The sequence below is a fragment of the Rhagoletis pomonella genome, unplaced genomic scaffold (genome assembly GCF_013731165.1).
Source record: "Rhagoletis pomonella isolate Grant_MI unplaced genomic scaffold, Rhpom_1.0 Rhpom_scaffold_00018, whole genome shotgun sequence".
NCBI classification, from domain to species: Eukaryota; Metazoa; Arthropoda; class Insecta; order Diptera; family Tephritidae; genus Rhagoletis; species Rhagoletis pomonella.
In genome coordinates, this window is record NW_023458572.1 from 1,344,899 (window position 1) to 1,366,414 (window position 21,516).

Sequence of the window (21,516 nt, forward strand, 5' to 3'; positions counted from 1 at the left end):
TATTTATATTTAGAAAGACAAATTTTTGTTATAAGTTATTTACTAGGTGATGCTGTAGTCAATTCGTTTTCACCGATGAATCGGTTGTACGGTTTTAAACGGTTTAGTTGAAAATTTGGTGGGTTTTTGTACAAAAAAAGTGTAGTGATCTATGGTTTCGTTTGCCGCCACTAATGGACCGAAAACCAAAGACTTCAAGTACAAATTTTCTGCAGGGATATGGCTGCATGCTCTTTTTATTATAACAATTTTTACTCCATTTGACCCGTGACGTGATCAGCTTAATAAATTGCAATTTCCTTCAAGTACTGACAAATATTTGCGCAACAATTGAATTAAATAAACGTCAAGCGCGTTAAATGTAAAATTTTACAATACCCAAATTTTAAATGTATGTAGTTATGTCAGTAATGAATGAAACTCCAGCGAATTTCCCAAAAGTATGCAAAGCTCTAGTAATTTGCCAAAACAATGCAATTCACGAACGTTGCGTTGGCATACGCAAGCGCACACACAGAGAGCGTAGCGTTTATTTATTTAACAGCGCGCGTCAACAAGCGGCAAATTGCGAAAATGTTGCAGCAGCAGCAGCGTTTTGTTGACGCTAACTATTTTTGCGCTAGCAATTATGCTCCAAACTTTCGCTTGTGCATGCTCTATTAATGTGTATGTGTGTATGGGTTTTTGAGTGTTTAAGTATGCACATACGTACGTGTGTGCTTATGCAGTGCAGTAGCGCGCCGCCAACAACAAAAACAACAACACCAACGCAAAATCAAAAATTGCACAAACAATTTCTCGTGAAAATTTCCGTTTATTTGTGAAATGCATTGTGGCAACCCTAATTAGTTAACATGCCCGAGTTGCCATATTGTGTGTGTAAATGCGAAAATCAACAACAGCATTTTAACGTTATATATATATGTGTGTGTGTGTGTGTGTGTTCGTGCGCGATTTTTGTGTCCTTCGCCATTTTATATATATATGCATAAGTATGTTTTTAGCTATGCACATTAGACCGCACCACCTTACAAGAAAACAAAAAAAATTCCCAGTACCCCTTCGAAATTAAAGAATTTTTGAAAGACAATTTCGAAAAATAATGTTTTTTAAGCCTTTTTACATTTTCCAGTAACACCTACATTCAACATAAAATTTTTTTTTAATAGTTTAAAAACTTCCACAACAAGAGTTAATTCGTTTTGGCAAGCTTTATTCGAAAAATTAAGATTTCCCAAAAACTGCCTATATATATATCAAAAAAAAAAAAAAAAACGTTGAAAATCGGTTTGGAAAAATCGCGTCAATCGCCCTAATATGTACACATGTAATGTTCATACCAATGCATACATATGTATGCGTTTTGCTTATACATATAAGTAAATATATATTTTTTATCGCAGTGTTAATCGGCCATTGAGGCTCACACCTTTTTAATTTACTAACTAATTGCGCAATCACTCTGCGGTTAAGCTCTCTTTTTGTTTTATTATTTATTTATTTTTTGTTTTTGTATAAGCTACGTTATTTTAAAATTTAAATGCTTCAGCTTTCGATTTCATAGCCGTCAAACAAAAATGCGCTCGTCAATCGTTGCCACAAATATTTGCAATTATTCTTGTACTACTCCGTTTGCAATTTTTCTGCACAACTGTTTGTTTTTACATTTTGTGTGATGGTAAATTTAATTTATTTTCAAAAAATTGCCTACATAAAATAAAATAACAACAAATACGAATTTTTTATTTAGATAAAAATTACACAAAAGCAATTAATTTAGGCCATAGTACAAAAATGATTAGATGTCTGGCAAATGGCCAATGGAAATTTTGTGATAATTTGAGTAGTGCATTTGTGGCAATTAAATTGTGGTAAAATATTTGAAATTTATATATAATTTATTAAGGGAACATACATGTACGACTGCTGAATATTTAAAGTGATTTAATTGGAAAATCTACTGAAACTTTGACAAAAAAGTACTTAGAACATTTTTTTATTTAACAGAAGTTGGGTTTTAACCCTTTATGAGGCTCACAAACAGTTTTTCAGAGAATGTATTTTTTTTTTTTTTTCAATTAAAATACTGGCATTTATTTTTAAACCCAAATGAAATTCTGAATTGCATTTGTTCGCAATTATTCGCCTCCTAAACCAGCTTCATCGATTTTAAAGAGTTTTTTTTTTTTTTGTACTGAAGAAGCAGTTCTATAATTTTTACTTATCGTTTGACCCGGCTAAAATTAAAATGAAATTGCCCATTCATTTTATTGTAGTTGAAGTAGGAGTAATCGTCGAAGAGCCAGGGTCAGCCGCTACGAACACGACTTCAGTTGCGCCAAGGTGCACTGAGTCTTACGCGTTAATTCCAGTTCCTCTTTCTGTGCAGCCTCTGATGCTGACGGCGTAGCCTAGTTCACTGCCATCCGGTCAATGGTCTTCTAAATCACGAGTAAAGGGATGTTCTTATTTTGAAGAGTGTGGTAAAGAATTTTGCTGCAAAAATTTGTTGTTCATTGGAAGTGAAGAATCTTCTAAGATCGAAGAGATAGCCAGTAAGCATCTCAAAGTTCAAAAGCTTTGAAAGTTTGGGCCCATCGCCAAGGTGATTAACTTCAGTTGGCGGAACATACTGATTTACCACCACGAATCAGGGATGTTCTCGAGCAGGGCCGTGTTGTGTGTGTTACAGTAATGGACTATTTTCAAAAATGGACTGCAAACATTTTTGAGCAGTGCGAAAATTTTTTTAGTAAGTTTTCTGGGTCAAGCGGTTTATTTGAGTTAATACCCTGTCTAATTTGATATATAAAGCATTATAAAAGTATTTTTGGTGTCGGCAAGGTGTTTGGAAAGTCCCCTAAAACACTTTTTTTTTTTTTTGATGGAGATTTTTTATTTTGCTCCATAGCACCCACAGTGTTTGTTGACTTTGCTTGTGTCAAGTAGCTTTTAAAACCTGGCTTTAATATGTTTTCAAATCCAAAATCGGCTGCGTTTTAGATGTCTGCAAATAATTTGGAAAATCGCGGTTTTTCATATTAAATAAGAAAGATTACCATTATTTTAGCAGAAGGATCGACTTTCAAATGAGCCTGGTTTTAAGTATGTGCGAAAATTTTCAAAAAACTAAAAAAATGCGAAGGAAAATCATTTTGATGAACATTCTTTTATAACATTTCAAATTTGTCTTGTAATATTTTCCCGTTTTGGGGTAACCCTACATTTTTTTAAACTAGTTTTTATAATGTAACCTCTTTTAACAGGTACAAGAGAATCCATTTTCTCCAAAATTGCTAAAATATTTAATTTAAACAAATAAAGATTCATACATCGGGCTCAACAGGTTCCTTTGAAATTTAATTAACTTTCATTCAAAACAAAAATAAAGAATTAAAAATTAACGCTCTGGTCTATTTTGAGCAGTAAATGTCAGTTTTGGACCACTGTGCCTAGGCGGTTTACTCTAGCAAGTTTGATTAGTGGTAAATACGGAGCATTAATTGAAAATATTTGTGTGACTTCAGGAAACGTTTTCTTTGACTTGACTCAACATTGATTTCAAAGAGAAATTTTAAAAACAAAGAAAAATTACATATTGTAATTTTGGGTTCTTAGATCTCCAACTACAAATAGGCATAAAAAATGGCGATTAACTTTTTCAAATATTTTTGTACTTTTTCATCATTTTACCAGTCTTTTTGGAATTTGTTGCACTGTATTACTATTTAGTCTGGAGAAGATACGAGCTTCTATTATATTTGCCTCCGAAAATAAAAGTGAGATTGGCTTGTGAGACTCTAATAGATCCGCTTTTATCCTGAAATAAACAGCACCAATAACAATTGGTAGCAATTTTATAAAAAGCTACAAAATCTTGATTAGCTTTACAATAATTAATTAATTGCTTCCCACACACCCCTGTATTTACCTTTATCGCCTGTCCATACCAAGATTTATCAGCAAACTACACATGTCTGCATGTTTGTATGTAAATACGTGTGTTCATTTGCACATTATAATGGCTTACAGTGACAATCGCATTAGGCTTAATTGATTCGCAACATGCGGCAGCAACTCGTTACAGTGAAAGTGACGATCAAATAGGAATTACCGCTAATGCTTTTATTGGATTACAAATGAGCACTCAATTTAATTGATCAAATGACAAACTGTTTGATTAACACAAAACATACATATGCACTATATCTTTCTATTAGCATTTATGTAAGTGCATTCCAAATTTGAATGTTGTCGCTATCAAGTCATTGCGTTAAATGTTTTACTAGAAATTTATGAACATCAGAACAGCTTTAAAAAAGAAAATCTAAATCTGGGGGGAGCGTCTGCAACCAGTTGGTCACAATTTTCGTATAGCTATCGCACTTTTTGACGGTACTGTTTTTCCTATTGGAATTATAAAATCTATTATATTTTAAGACTTGCTTGCCCCAAAATATTTCGGAAAAATATTAAGAAAATAATTTTTTTAAAGCATTTTTTTTAATCAGATGGCAAATGGTTTTTGCATTTTTTTTCAAACATTTGTTTAAGAAAAACTTAAATAAGTCCGCAAAAACTTTACCGATTTATACTTTTGAGGTATCATTGGAAAGAAACTTTCTCACCCTTTTTAAATTTAAATAATTTAATTGAAAGATTGAAAGATATCGGTAAGATGGACAAGCGTCTTTCCATGTTTAATTAGGATGTGTTGATATTTGATCAAATAAAAATTGGGACGTGAATGAGTTTTTTGCAAAGAAATAAAAAGGCGAAAAAATACTTTCCGATGATATCTTAAAAATCTAAATCGATACAGTTTTGGTCCAGTTATTTAAGTTTTGTCGTTCTAGGGGATTCTTTTCAAAAAAAATCCTTTAAGAAATTATTTTTGTCGATAAAAAAACTCTATTTTTATAGGTATTTTCAAATCGGTCCAGCTCAAGTTAATCTTAATATTTTTCCGAAATATTTTGGCGGAAGTCTTCAAATATAATAAATTTTTTAGGTAATACCGGCGGAAAAATCGCAAATTTTTTTGATGATGCCTTCTAAATCTAATTTTTTGTGATTCGATTAAAAAAGCAGTGACATCTGTTTTATATTTAAGCACTTAATATAATATGTATGTTTTTCTTATATGCATATGTTATGTAACATAAGTACTGCAAATTTAACAGTACATCCTAAAACTCTCTATGAAATCTACTAACAAAACCATATACATAAGTATATGTAATGTGAATAAAATCAGAATAACAAATTTCCAGTTAGTGATGTTCTTACTAATTTTTTTCTTTCTCTTCTCCATATTTGTTTTTCTTTCCAGGACGAGAAGAACCAATTGCTTATAACAAATATTTGGCTCAAATTGGTAAGTTGGCAAGCAAAGCAAAAGCAAATGCAATAAAATATTGTCCCACTGAAATCACAAATAAATTCATAGGACAGTATTTTTGGGGGGTTGGGGGAAACAAACAATCAACAAATGATTTTGGGAAACATAACTAAATCGAAGCAAATGAAATCACAAAATATCAAATAAATATCGAGACTTTGTATAAATACAATAAATAAGCTGCGCAGGGAGAAGAGGAGCCTGCCAGTGGCGATTAGTTGTTGTCTGCTAGGTGAAAGCGTACGCCAGCTGCAACACAAATGTTATTCAAATCAGTAATATTTATTTTCACTGCTATCGCATCTTTGAGTTCGATTAGAGATGCGTTAGTCTTTAGCGCAGGAAAATTGTCTGTCCAGGGAATAATGTCAACAGCAATTTTGGTTGAACTTGCAGACACATAGCAAATAAACAGAAACTCCGGGCGAGTTGCGGAACAACGCCAAAAGAAGTGACGGCCCCGCGCGACAATTTAAGTGCTAAAGTTTATTAAAGGGGGATAGAAGCGCAAAGTGGATATGGTTTTCTCTTATTTATTTATTTTTTTAAAGATGAGCTCTCCCTACTGCAATGCTCCAAATATTAATCTTCTACTTTCCGCCTTTGGTTATTTTTTTGCCGTTGCGATAAGCAGCTGTGGTCTCAAATAATTGCGTTCAAATGACATTTTGCTTATAAAATCGTTTGGCTTTCGGATAATAAATAGTACTTATGTACTCCTTCTAGTATTTATTAATGTAGTTTCAAAATCGAATATATGTATGTAAGTATCTGATGGTGAGTTCGTTTGGTGTTGCAGCGACTCTTTTGTACGTATGATGGGTTTCTCAATGTAATTCTTGAATGTTCTCAAATCCAGGGACCGAACTTAACAGTTATTGATGTAAACTGTCATTGAAAAATTCAGTATGAACGAAATGTTCTACAACTAAGTGATACATAATAATCGATTTCGTTTTTCACCGAGAATCAAATTTGAAAATAAAATTTTTATTTGTAATTTGTGTGCAAAATTAAAAAAAAAATAACAATTACTTTTGATGTCTATTTTACCAATACAAAATAACAATTATTTTTGATTTTTATATAAATAATCTGTACATAACAGTTATTTTTGATTTTTATATTATATGTCTTAGATAACAGTTATTGAAGACTTTTTTCGCCGCTAAAAATACTCGTTTTATTTTATTTAATGCTAATTAACAAAATAATTCGATTTTTTTTTTGTGGAAAAGTATTTTTGTGAATACCCACTGTCAAAAAATGCCTTTAAAATGCGATTAATCGATTTCTTATTACCTGCAATTCATGAAAATTATTTTTTTGGCTTGTGCTTAATCATACAATCAATTAGAAGATATACTTTCAAAAAAAGTTGTCTCCTCGTGTAATTTATGTTACAGGCTAAAATAAGTAACTTCTAGCATATCACCTGAGCGGGAAAAACGTGAAATAAAATCCTTTAAGGAGCAGCAGAGGAAGGAAATAAGTTATTTCTTAATCCTAAAAATCTTTGCTTAATAAAACGGTGCCACCTACACGAAATTTTTTCAGCATAATTGTAATGAAATTTCATTCGCCTTACAACTCGAAAATGAAAACGCTCATAAGATTTGCCTAAAAATTAACACAAGGCCATAAGCAATAAGCAGATGAAATGTAATAGCATTCTTTACTTTGACAATTCCAAAGGCAACAACGGGTATAAAAATGCCACAGAGTTTGAGTTGCAGATAAACTGGCAGCTGAACGACAGCTAAATGGAACAAAGCAGTAAAAAGCGCTCTAAAGCCGAAAAGCAAAAGCAAAAAAACTTTGTTGCCTTGGTGTCCAAAGCTCGAGTTCGCTTTCATTTTTGTCACAATGAATGACACTCAAAATACTCAGCAAAGAAAGTGTTACTAGAAAAAAAAAATAAAAAATCAACCCTAAAACCTTCTACTTGTGCTGCTACACTTATTACGCATCTGCAATTCACTTACATACATGGAAGCCCCTAAGCAGCTTTTAACGAAATTTGATGATGATGCCGGATTTATAACATAAGTACTCACATTTTCGGCTTAGTAAACACATCTATGTAGAATGACAAATTGCAAATTCTTAGACAATTACAAGGAATTGAAATTGTTTCCTGTTGAGCCATTGCCTACCCGCACCCACCCACCTTTCCTACCAAACGCGCGCGTGTGATACGGATTAACGTGGCACAAATCTAGATTAAAGCAATTTTTAAATGGAAACGCAATTACTGCGCTCAGCTCAATTGCTTTTACATGCTTATCCGCATTTATATGTCTGATTGCGGCGCGCGTTGCGTATGAGTGACATTAATTGTTTGTCACTTAGGCAATGTATGTACGTCCATATGTATGTATGTATGTATGTATGTGTATGTACCTTTTGTTCTACTCGGCTTACAAAAGCTTTTCATGTGCATGCCATTTACTTTATTACTTTTACAACAACAAAAACAAACAAAGCATCAGCAGCATTTCTCCAATTCGAATTCTTTCACTTTTTCACTTTGCCTTGCAATTACCGATCACTCATTGAGGAATTATGTGGCCTGCAAATTGCATATAAGCAAATGTGAATTGCTGAATGTGGCACATGTGTGCTGCCAATCCGACACAAAATGTGAACACAAAATGCTCATTTTTCATTAGAAAATACAGAAATTGGGCGCAATGTAATTACTCAGCGCTTGCCGGCTCATTTGTGGATACTTTGCGAAAATTTTCCATATCCTTTGCCTACGATTTGCTGGTTTCATTTACAATTTACAATGCAGTGGTGCGCTTTCCTCTCCCTTGGCTTCCGGTTGCCAATTTACGGGGTTGTGCTTTCCCATTCGCTGGCCCCGCCCGTGCCTACTTGTAATTTGTCTCTTCGGACTTTCTTTTATTCTGCATACAGCGCGCTGCTTATTTGGTGTTCGACGATGTTTGCTCGTTTCACAGTTTCATTTGCTTTGCCAAAATTGCTTTTTGCGGAAATTGGAAACCTCTTTTTGTCGCTGCTGCTAGGAAATTGTTTGCCGCTGCAGAAGAATAACAACAACAACAAACGTATCAGAAAGCATCCTCTGTGTAAAGTGTGCTCGAATTTAATACTCGTTAAGATTTTTGTTGATAAAAAATTAATTTGATATTTCCTGTTTTGCAATTGTCCAAAATACGAATACGACTGCATACGTTCATATATACACCCTGTGTCGTAATTATAAGCGCACCACGTATTTTTTGCTTTTAGTTAGTTATATTTTTTTATAAAAATATAGTAAAGTTTGTAACAAGAACTACATAAATCCAAGTTTAGGAGTTTGTGCTACATTAAAAAAAAAAAAAATCGTAAAAATGTCGATCTTTTTAATTAGATTTCTTAGAAAGATTTTGATTATTAGTCTTTAAAGCCCAATAAGTTTTAGTATAATAAAGTGCTGCTTTTAAGTAGCTGGGACTTGCCGTTGATTTTGGGAATTTTTTTTTGCTGACGGTGTTGTGCATTTTCTTCCCTGCAGGGCGTGTTCTTGGTTTTTTTTTTAGAAAATTAGTAACAGCTTCAACGAAAACAAAATTCCAAACAATCAACGGTAAGTCCGGGCTACTTCAAACTTGCTAGGCTACGAAACTAATTAAAAATTTCGAAATTCTAACGTAAGTCCTTGCAGGAAGCTGCCACGGAAGCCTAACATTGAAGAAAGGGCTAGAAAGGCGTCGATCGCCTTATGCTGCTGCAGTGGAGCTATTCGTAGGAGGTGAGGTCTCTCGTTTAAAGTAATTCATTGCCTGGTAGAATTTGCTAGCGAGAGCTACACTTGCCAAGCAACTGCAGCGCATGCAGCCGCTTGACCTAACTGGCATTAGTGGGGCATTGAAATCCACGCGGCACGAACTTCCCTTAGGCTCTGGGCTGCCGGATGCTTAACCGGCTCGAGATGTGAATCCAGACAGCTATCAGGGCCCTACACGTTATGATGGTGCTAATATGGAAACACGTTAGCTCACACTGCCTGACTGGTCTTGAGGAGCTCTCAGGCATTGACGTTAGTCGCATTCGTAATCAGCTCGCAACGTTTCTTCGGATAAATTAATGGTCTCCGTTAAACTTTCGTGGTGTCAAAAAAAAGGGACAATCTATTAACTCTACATGTGTGTCCCTTATCTAGGGCAACCTTTATAAATTAAGATAACCTACGTCAATTTTTTGAATTCTGTTTGAATATTGCCACAAAGTTTAAAGCTTGGATTTACTACAATAACTACTACTTTACTACTACTATAACAAAAACTACATTTTTAAAACTTGTCAATATGTGGTGTGCTTATAATTATGACACTGAGTGTATACAAAAATACACATTGGCATACGGTTTTGGACTTTTCGTTCCACCGTCACGTTTCACAGCTCCTTAGCTTTCAGTCCCACCACTTAATTACTCGCTGTTCACCATTTAATAAAAAAAAAATATAATAAAAAATCCAAAGCACCTCAGCATGGAGCAGAGCGAAAAATCTCCTGATTTTAATGCAGCGTTGCGCTTATCATCGTAAGCTTAATCCTCGACCGAGTTGCTCCATCTACTCTAACTAACTACAACAAACCCTTTCACTCTGCTCTCTGTTTCACAATCCATTAGTGTTTTCCTGTTAGTACCACCCATCCATTAAGAGCCGCCATTGTTTAGTTGTGTAATAATCCATATTGAAATCGAAATTAATGAATATGAGTGCAGTGTAACCGCGCTTTCAAGCAAATTTAGTCTCTCCCCACTTTCGTTTCGCTTTCTTTAACCGCCAACTTTCGATGTGTTGCTCGAAGCAATTTGTCCGTTTTGCATTTGTTTATAATTTGGCGGTTGCGCCAAATGCCTTTTGATTACTTCTGGTAACATACTTACCATACTTACTTATGAAATCGCATTTAAGTGAGCACAACAACAAGCTATTAATAAAAATTTGTCGAAATTAGGCCGCCATAATGACGCATAAAAGCCTAGTGTTACGTCTAAGTGGGTTTAGTTGTTGCACTTTGAAAAGGATTTGCAACACAAATACAAGGTAACAAACTAAATTTTAGCTTAGAAGCAAGATTATTTTTTTTTTTTTACGGTTTTTAAATTCAAGCTTTTTACGTGGGGGGAAACCAGAAGCGATTTTTTTTGTCTCCAACGAGTTGCTTAGCGTCTTGCGGAGGAATTCATTGTAGTCGGACGCTGATCAGAAAACGTTCAATCTTCATTTAAGTTTAGGCGCAATGTCTCATTATTTGGATTTTGCAGTTTCCACGTCACTACTTATGCTGACGACCGGACAATTGTCGTTAAAGGCAAATGTCTAGTTACCCGTACACTCTAGTATGGTCACGCTTAGAAACTGGGCAGCGAGTCTGGGATTCGGAATAAACCCAGAGAAAACTGAAGTTACTCTCTTTACAAGGAAACACATGCTCTCTATAGTCTACCCGCTAATTTTCAAGGGTGTGGAGCTTCCTTTGAAACACTGGTATTAGAAATTTGTCTCTTAAAGAGGGCGTTTTTCCAACTGTATGGAAGGAATCGTTCATAACCCCCTTACATAAAAGCGGTAGCAGGTCTTCAGTGGAGAACTACCGGGGCATAGCTAAGCTTTCTGCAATTCCTAAATTATTTGAAGCAATTATAACAAATCGGTTGACGCATTCTATCACTTCAAGCATTTCATACAGTCAACATGGATTTTGCAAGGGCAAATCAACTTCTACAAATTTACTTGAATTAACATCCTATATCTCAAAAGCATTTAGTGAGAGCAAAACTGTTGATGTTATATATACTGATTTCAGTAAAGCATTTGACAAAGTGTGCCACTCGTTGCTCATCTATAAACTTGATCTTCTTGGTCTTCCACCTAATTTTCTACGTTGGATCTCTTCATACCTCTATGATAGATCACAAAGGGTATTGTTTAAAAATACTATCTCTGACGTCATTGATGTTACTTCAGGAGTCCCTCAGGGTAGCCACCTAGGCCCGATTCTGTTCTTGCTTTTTATAAACGATATTTCTACAGATATAAAATTCTCCAAAATTTTAATGCAGATGATGTAAAACTTTATAAATCGTACGTTTCAATTGAAGAAAGGTCTTTGCTACAATCAGACTTAAACAGCATGGCTTACTGGTGTAAAGCAAGGAATGAAACCGATTCAAAATAATGTTCCGGTTTGGGTTTCGGTTTTGCCAAGTGTTTCGGTTTCGGTTTTGGTTTCGTTCTTCAAAATTTATTTCGGTTTTGGTTTCGGTTTCGTTCCGGTTTCGGTTTTTCACAGAAATTTTGTTGATATTATTTAAATCACAATGTCTTAAACGTTGAGGAAAGAAAATCGAAAATTACAGTTCACTGATAATATCAACACTAGGTTCTTTCCCTAACAATCCGGAACGGATTTGGTAATTAGAGAATAAGAGAAACATTTTCTTTCAAAAATGGAACAAAGTTCAGAAGTACGGAAACGCAAAAACCCACATTTCGTGCCCACAAGTCGAGAAACAGCTGATTCACGTTGTTCTTGTATTTGTCACTTATGCCATGTTCTGACCGACATCGGAAACATGTTTTCGTTGCTAAAACTGGTTTTCGACCTAAAACTTGTGTTTTCGTCCATATAAAATCTGTTAAACGAAAACCAGTTTTCGCTGAAAACTACTTGAAAACTCACTTTCCACTCATTCCAATCGGTGTCTTCACTAGTTTTTTTCGATTATTTATCGAAGTGGAAGTCATATTTTATCATCTTTAATACGCCATTTCGGATTTATTGATAATTGCCTGGCCAAAGCAAAATAAGAATGAAAGTTAAAGGTTGTAAATGAAAAGAAAAAGAAGGAAAAATGTTTTGGTTGTCGGTCAGAACATAGTATTAAATGCAAACACTTGGAAATTGAATTTTGGTTTCACAAATTTGATTTTAAGTACACAGATTGAAAATACATCAACAGGTCATTCACTTTTCCTTAAAAGCACTAAGTAAATGCAGGCAACATGTAAACACAATACAGCTGATATGCACTTTGACACTTTATCAATTTTTACTCGGAGAAAATTTCGGGCTGTTTCGGGCAGGAAGAAGAATACACTTACGATCGAATACGCTCGAATTTTCGCTCTCTATTACCCATTTTGTTGAGTACAGGAATGATTTCTGGGCTATTTTGGGCACACGCGGGATCTCGCATTGCGTACGGGAAAGAAACTACTTAAATATAATTAATCGATTATCGATTCACAACAACAAAGTCATCAGCAGATTTTTGCGAAAAGTTACCTTGCCATACTTATTTACTACTTAACAAGAATTTTAGCAAAATGTTGCTGATTTTGGTTAAATAAATCATTTATTTCAAAGAAATTTTTATTTATTGTTTTTGTAAATTTCTGGAAACCGATTGAAACCTGTGATTGAAATGGTTTCGGTATCGTTCCTTTTCAGGTCAAGATAACGGTTACGGTTTCGGTTTCGGTTTTGAAAAACGAAACGGTTTTAAACGGTTACGGTTTCGGTTTGGGTTTCGGTTTCATTCCTTGGTGTAAAGTAAATCTTATGCCTCTAAATCTTAAGAAATGTAAAGTAATGTGCTTCTCGCGAAGAGCTGTTCTGCCAGTTTCTTATATAATAGGTAACCATAACCTGGAACAGGTATACAATTTTGTGGACCTTGGTATCACAATGGATCCTAAGCTTAATTTTAATCTTCACATTAATGTGACAGTCAACAAGGCTAAAGGTGTACTTGCATTTGTGAAACGATGGTCAAAAGAATTTAGTGACCCGTATATCACTAAAACCCTGTTTACAATATTAGTTAGGCCGATTCTGGAATACGGCTCGGTGGTTTGGAATCCAAGGTATCAAATTTACTCAGACAAGATAGAATCAATTCAAAAACAATTCCTACTTTTTGCTTTAAGAAATTTCCGATGGGATTCTCAATATAGTCTTCCACCTTATACGAGTCGCTTAAAACTTATTAACCTTCCTACACTTGCCAGTCGCAGGGAAATGCTTGGTATAATTTTTATGGTTAAATTACTGACAGGCTCAATTTCAAGTCCGTCTCTTCTGGCTGATGTAAGCTTTAATGTTCCGTCACGCGTATCAAGACACTTTTGTCCCATATTTCTGAAAGCTTGTAAAACTAATTTTGAATTGCACGACCCACTCCGTTGCTTATGCCAGGATTTTAACTCTCATTCCAGCACGTTTGATATATCAGATCCGCTTTTCAGCATTAAGAAAGCGATACTCTCCTCTCTCAATAAGTGAATTATTGACATAAATACATAAAATCAGCTGATGAATTTAGTTCTGTAGCTGAACAGTTTTAGATCTCGACACTTAACAAACTCCTGCCTATCGTGACTCGGCACAAAAATTTAAAATATTGGTTCCGTACGTCATGCGGCCTGCGCCCCTCGTGCGGATGGGCGGGAATGGAGGGTAAAAACCGTTGGGATATTATTAGACAGAAAACTTACGTGGATACCTAATGTAGAGGAAAGAGTCAAATTTCCGCACGGATGGATCCAAAGTAGACAATAAGGTTGGCTATGGAGTTTTCTCTAAGGAATTAGAATTCCGAATTTCGAGCCACTTCAGCTTTTATCAGGCAGAATTTCTAGCCATAAAAAAGGTAACAAAAACTACGAATGCGATAACGCTGAGATCAACGGTTGCTCAGGAAGCGTAGCAGCTATAACAGATATTACCTTGGTCTTCAACGTCAGTCTCATACGGATTCCGGGATATAGAGGTATTGACGCAAATGCAAGGCCGATGAGCTACCCAGAAAAATGTACCAATTTTTCACTGATCGAAGACAGGGATAAATTTGAGATACCCATGGGAACCTGCAAATTAAGAATTAGATATACCATTATTCAAGATGCCAATAGCTCATGGATAAATGAAAGCACTTGTGTAACAACAAGACTTCTATAGCTGCAAATTGATAATTGAAATCAATGAACTGCTCAGCCTTTCAAAAGAAGACATTTTTAAGGTCATGACTAGTGTAACCGGTCATAGTAGGCACTCTTCGGGGTTTGGAATTTTCTACCATGAACGTTTCAAAAGATGAGAAATATGAAGAATTAGTGGAACACTTACTCTGCAGTTGCTCAGCATTACAGAGTTATCCGCTGTACGAAAAACCAATTATACGCTTCATAAGAGCTTTAAGACAGTTCCATGAAAAATAGGCACTGAGGTCTCCGTGTCTCACAGTGTAACACAATGGACATGCAAGGTATAAGGGAGTTGGTCTTTTGAACTGACTGCCACATTAGCCTAACCTAACCTGCTTCGACAGAAAAGCAACAATCAGGACTTTAGGATCGCTTGTGGTGCGATAGAAACTGGTCGAAGAATGCCTGCGGATACTTCCCTATTAGAATTGCTTAATATTCTGCTATTCCTGTGAAAACTTTCGCACTGTTTTCGGACAGACGGTCTTTTAATGGAAAGTTTCCAGATCCTTAGTTCGGTTTACCAGCCGTAGTTGGTCTAAGAAGTCACTTAAGCCGACCAAGCATAAACTCTTCCAATTTCCAGGAGACCTAACAGGTCCCTGTCTTAAAGGTATTCATTAATTACGACTTCACATCGTCTCTAATATCACTCAGTGACACGATTATTCATTTTGCGGTGATGTTTTACAAACTTTATTACTCGTACTTTGTTCGGAAGGCTGTTTATACTAATCACTGCGCATGTATGTAGGAAATTTTATGGCACAGCAGTTAGTCGTAAGCTCTGTTTGGTAACGTAATGAAAATGTACGTAAATATCGTAGAGAGCTTTTGTCATATTACCGAATAAATTAAAAGATAGCGGAAAAATAGTAGCTACTTAAAATTATTATATGCTCCCAAAAATCACGCTCTACTACACCACACTCAACTACAACTTTTACTTTTTTTATATAGGAGTGGAACGACATGAATTTGCGTTGGAACTCAAGCGAATATGGTGGCGTGAGAGATCTTCGAATTCCTCCACACAGACTGTGGAAGCCCGATGTGCTCATGTACAACAGGTGAGTGGAGCTTTTCAGTGTCGAAGTTCACAATTTATATGGAACTTTGTCTGATTGAACCAGATATAGAAATTAACTGTTATTGTCACATACATATTGTACATATCTTGGTATATAAATTTGTGTATAAAATATTGCAAAGATTATTATCCGCATTTATTGAAATATATTTTGATGTCATACCTCAAAGCATTTTTTATTTAGCTCCGTTCACACTACACAGCTTACTTATTTAAAATCACTCCGTTACATAATGAATATTAAACGAATAACCTTGAAGTTTTCCCAAAAAAAGATATACGTCTTTATTGCACTATCTCCATTGGTTTTGTCCAACCATTTTCGCTGGTACACGAGCTTAATTGCAGCAATTTACACAGCCAATAAAAAAAGCATTTGAACTCACCAGCACCGACAACAGCAAAGTCTTCTCCCTCGGGCGCGTTCACAACTAATCCGCTGTGTGCTGCATTTACACACACACACACACACACACACACAAGTAGATGTTTACACTGCAAGCATATTTTATTTTTTGCCTCGAGCTGGCCCAAGGTTCACGGCAATCAAAGCCGGTTAGTCGGCCAGTGCAGCAAGTTTCTCAATAAGCTTTCTTTAATTTTTAATGCCTTCATTTATATTTTACAACTTATTACATCTTTTGCGACTTGACCTTAGTACGTTTGTGTTTGCGTTTTTAGAAGGCTTAAATTTTTAGGTCGTTTTAATTTTTTTTTTTTAATAATGCAAATTTATTGAGTGAATTTAAAATCAGACCTATTAGTCGACGTTATTAACGAATTTATTTAAATTATCTTGGAATTTACCTCCTGTGTAAATTTTCCACGCATCATCAGGATTTTAAGACCTACACAAATTTAAACACAGCCGAAAATAAGTTTGCTTACAAAAGCGTTTTCGTGAAATATCTGCTCTTACCTTTTTTATCAACAAACATTCAAGTGGGTCCCTTGGGATCCAAAAATATTTATGCTTTAAACGTTGCGAGAAGAGAAGAATAAAATACACCACAAATAAAATGGCGTCGCAAAAAAGGTTTAAATTATGCGAACATCGGCCGTAATCTACTATTTATTCACATTCGGTGTAGTTTGATTCAGCGGTGCACAAATATAGCCTGAAATACCACTGATCACGACACACCGTCGGTAAGGTGCCCGACCTATAGAAGAAAATTTTACAAACCCCTTTTCTATGTTGCTCATACGCCGTGGTGAACGTGATTGAAAAATTAAATTAACATTAGCATTCCTAACTTTTCTTGGCGAACTTTTTTTCTGGTGCGGTCTAATATACTACATACGCATATATGTATTTATTTCAACGTGAAAATTTAATCTTAATCAGCATAGTGTTAGTTTAGAATTAACATATACAGACAAGTAAATATGAATGTATGTATGTTCGTGTATTTTTGTTCAATTCAAATTAAGGTAGAGTTTGTGGCGTATAATTAAAATATTAATTTGAACGCTATCGCTAATTATTTCAATAGATGATGTCATACATATCGCTACCTACGGGTGAAAATGTGCCAAGTCCACTTTTTCCAAAATTTACTTTTTGATGCAGAATAACAGATGATGCGAAACTACATAGGTTTTTCGCCTCTCCTAAGCAATTGCAAAAAATGGACTTAGCACCTTTTCACCCTTAGGTAGCGATATATATGTACATACATGCAGAGATAGTGCATAAGGTGTATTCTCAATCCGTTGCATACTGCCTAGCTTGGTGCATAGATAGCATAAATAGCATGTTTGAATAATTTTTATGTTGTTACGACAAAAACAAATATTTTTGATTTAAAAAAAATTAGAAATGGTGGCATTAAATGGCGCATTGCTTAAATCTATGTTTACATGCGCAACCAAATGCGCATGCAAAATAATTATCTGTGCAAACAGTTATTTATACATAGACACGTATACACATACAAACATATAATTTTGCGTACATAAAGTGCAAATAGAAGCAAACCATTTTTGGTATTAAAATTAATTTTGTAATAAAATTTTGAAAGTAGTAAAATTTTTAATTGGCTCTTAAACTGTTTAAAAATGTGTACTTACTTAGTCTCAAGTTAAAAATTTTATTTGAACAAGTTCATTATTTTTTAAAAATGTTCTGACTTTGCATTAGTAGATATTGGCACTTCTAAAGGTGATGCTCAGTCGCCTATCACTCAGCAATGTTTGGAAAAACGTACGAGGGCAATATGTACAATGGAAATTTACAAAAAAAAAGAAAATAAAATAAGTTTTTAGTCATTATTTACACAAATAAAATAAAAACCAAACACAAACTGTTTAGGTAGTTTTGAATTCAAAAAATAAAAATAGAAAAAATTATAACAGCTTCATAATAAACCACTTTTAGAACTTTTAGTGGTACAGTATATTCCGTTTAACTGCCCATTCCCTTAGGTGCACTTTCCGCTTGCGTACACAATTTTGCCAAAATTTTGCTTCATGTGCGATATACCGTCATTTGCAATCAGTAGTGGTAAAGAAGACCAAAAACCAAATAATAATGCCCCCATAGCGACTAGTGTTAAAGAGGCCTGATCACATTAAATACAAAGAAAAAATCTTGAAAAACAGTGTTGAAAAAAATTTTAAATCTAAAACAAAACAAATCACAGTTTTGGTTTCTCCGCTTTGCTGCACATTTCGCTTAAGTGCACCAACTCATTTGCAGTGGAAGTAAATGCAGCTAATATACTATACTGCACCTTAAAACAATTATATTTAAAACCATGGTAGTCGATGCGGCTAACATTGGATATAACGTATAAAAAATATCAATGGTTATGCAGGGTTAAAATTGGTTACAAATTGAATACAAGTGGACTAGTTCAACGCCTGTGGATTTCATTCCACCGCCAGCTGTTACATTTGCATATATTAAATATGTATATATATATGTATAGGAGCATACGCCTGCACATACAAAATAAATAGCAAACGCATTCTAATTAATAATTCATTGAAAACTTTAAGCCACCACCGGACATTAATTACGCATATTGTTTAGCATTATTTTGCCTGCATACTACATACATACATACGTATGTATAGTATATAAATATACAAATACTTGTTAATACGGCAACGACCACAGCTTTGATACAGCTTTGGTAGGAAAAGCCCATTGCTTAGCGCGTACAAACATGAAAATGTGATACGTGCATACATATCTAACTATGTGTATCCATGTTCGTTTATATGCTTGAATATCAGCATAACTGTTGTCGTGTTAATCCACACATTTAATGCGAAGTAAAAAGTGGTAGGGCGTTGTTAAATCACTGGAGCGCTTACAGCGACATAAATTTCTTTAATCCGCCCTATTCGCGCACACCCACGTACACATCTCTCAATTCATAGTCCTCTGTGCGCATTTATGTACATAAGTAACCTACAGCGCTCTTATTTTGCCACTTGCAGTAGCTCCATTCGCTCTTATGTATGTACATATGTACTTATGTACTTTTTTTATACAAATGCTCTAGAAACATTTCTGCATAAAAAAAAAAACAAAATTCTGAATTAAATATTTTCACTGGATGTGCAGTTTGTTTTTTTGTATCTGCGTGAATGTGCTTCGAGCTCTTTTCGATTACCATTTCGATTTAGTTATAGCGTTTTTTTTTCCAATAAGGTCCACACCTTTTTGTTTGTTCTGCATATGGCACGGGGCCGTGGTACATTGCCATCATTGTTTTTATTGTCCATAAATCATCGTTCTTCTGGGGGCAAGTCAGTATCAGCAGTGCAGTTTTTTTGAGTAAATATATACTTGCTGTGCTAGGTAGTCGGTAATTAAATTTTGGTTTTTCATAAGAGAGCGTTTAAAAAATGTATGTCTTATAAGTAAGACGTTACTCCATAAGAATTTAATGATGTTTGTGGTACATATGTATAATTAGAGATTTCAAACGATTTCGAGCTGATTTAAAAATTTACCACTACTCGGCTTTGTTGCACTGACATACCCTAAATTACGCTAAAAATAAAAATTTACAAATTAAACAAATTTAACTTTAGCATGGAAAATGTTACTCAAACGCCATGAACGAGGATGTACGATGTGGCGTATGAGCATCATCATTTCCTGCTTCTATTTCATAAAAAAAAAAATATTGTACATTTTCATTCGTCTATTCAAAAGTAATTTATTTTTCCGTTGATTTCGATCGTTAATATTTAGCTTGACTTTTTTGCAAAAGAACTGGCTGCAGAGAAGAATCGTCAATGAGATTCTATAGGCTATCCTTAATAATGAACCAACTGTTTCAGCACATGGTAGCAAATGGGTACGAAGTAACTTTAATTGCGGCAACGTTCGGTTTAGTGTAAGTTCCCTCGGGCATTATTAAGATCGCTTTCGATTCAATGGTCAAAAATCTGAAGTGAACAAATAAGCCTTGCTAAGAATGAATTAGTTATCTTTCCTAGGCAGTAAGTAAGTGTTGTGACTTTCGCACTCCATCAACTAGTGCATTTTCGAAAGTAATGCCAAGTAAACTGTTCCGGATTAAGACAGAAAGGAAATTATTAAGGCAACAAGTTTGTTTGTCATGAAGATTATCTTCGCGTCCACTGACGACGTGAATGTGATATTGCATCTAAATACTTCCGTTTGATCTAATTGGACGAGAGGTTGGCAGCAATACTGAAAGAAGTCGACTCATGGGTGGGACAACCTTAGTTCTTTCGGCTATCTTAGACACTTCGACGACGAATATAACAAGTTCGATGGAAAATTTAATTTTAAAATTTTACTCGGCAGGGGCGCCTAACAGCAGGCTGATTACACATTACATCTGTTACTTTTGCATGTTGCATACTTTTAGGCCCCACTGTTTTTCATTTAGAGAAATTCGGCGAGGAAAATTGTGCGTAACGATTGTCAGAATTCCGCTGCAGATTGTTATTCATATTTTCCAAATTTTATTTACTTAATTAATTTTATCTTTCCGACAAGTGGTAACTCTATTAAAAAAAAAATCTAAATAGAATGCCCCCACAACTTACTTCTCCTGAAAAACATAGAAGATTTTTGTTTGATACTTCATAACTAGCATTAAATTGTTGTTGATGTAGCAACCCTATTCACAAATATTTTTTCAATTGTAAGAGTGCCAAAACGTTCACTGCTAACACGATATCTGTCAACCTCATTCGACTCTAACAATTTCCGGTTTTCGAATCTTAGTAAATCATCCAAATGCTTACAACTATGTTTAAACATAAAAAATATTTTCCACTTCAATCATAAGAACAAATTCGCAGCGAAAGCACTTGAAGCTGGCGGTAGCATTACTTCAAGGCAACATCTATGTGCATATTCTTATGTACATATATGTATGTTTGAAGGCCTACTGCCTACTTTGTTGGGAACTGACACTTTCCCCTGAACCAGATTTTTTTGTGAATATAATATTCTTAAGCAAATGTTTTTGTCTTTTCCCATTCATGTACTTGGCATAATAAATGAATAGCTAGCTCTCCAAATTAGCACTCATTGCGCCATGTTGATAAATGTCTTTCACAACCCCATCAAGTTGCTGCTGCGATTCGCGCCACACTTTTGCAGCACATAACTTTTGGCGGCGGCATTTTTACCGCCTAAAGCCATTTACGCTTTTGCTACTTTTTTGTCATTTTCGTATTTGTTTTTTTTTCTTTTTTGTTTAATGTTAAGTTTTGCAAACCTTGACTTTCTTATACAAATATGCCTCACTTGCATGTCATGTACACGCGTGCATATGTATGCACTCACACACAACGGCACTTTTCACTTACTCACTTTTCTGCAGAGACTGAAAATAAAAGTTATTTTAAAATTTTTGATATCAAAAAGGCATAGTGATAAAATTATGCTATAGCTTTTTCAAAGGTACCATTAGACTCGTCTCTCATTGTAGATTCTGATTCCTCCATGACTTTTAAAAATATGATTTTTATCATTTTGAGCAAATAATACCGATTATTTCTGCTTTTTATTT

At 34.8% G+C, this 21,516-nt stretch overlaps 1 protein-coding gene across 1 annotated transcript in view; it reads left to right on the top strand.

The window, feature by feature from the left end:
• LOC118749528 (neuronal acetylcholine receptor subunit alpha-7-like) overlaps nucleotides 1-21,516 on the top strand; it is a gene marked incomplete at its 3' end in the record, with an annotated part of 101,499 nt that overhangs the window by 1,598 nt on the left and 78,385 nt on the right. Inside the window, 2 exon segments of the mRNA XM_036484335.1 lie at nucleotides 5,333-5,377; nucleotides 15,373-15,482. Of these exon segments, the coding sequence (XP_036340228.1) occupies nucleotides 5,333-5,377; nucleotides 15,373-15,482 (155 nt within the window).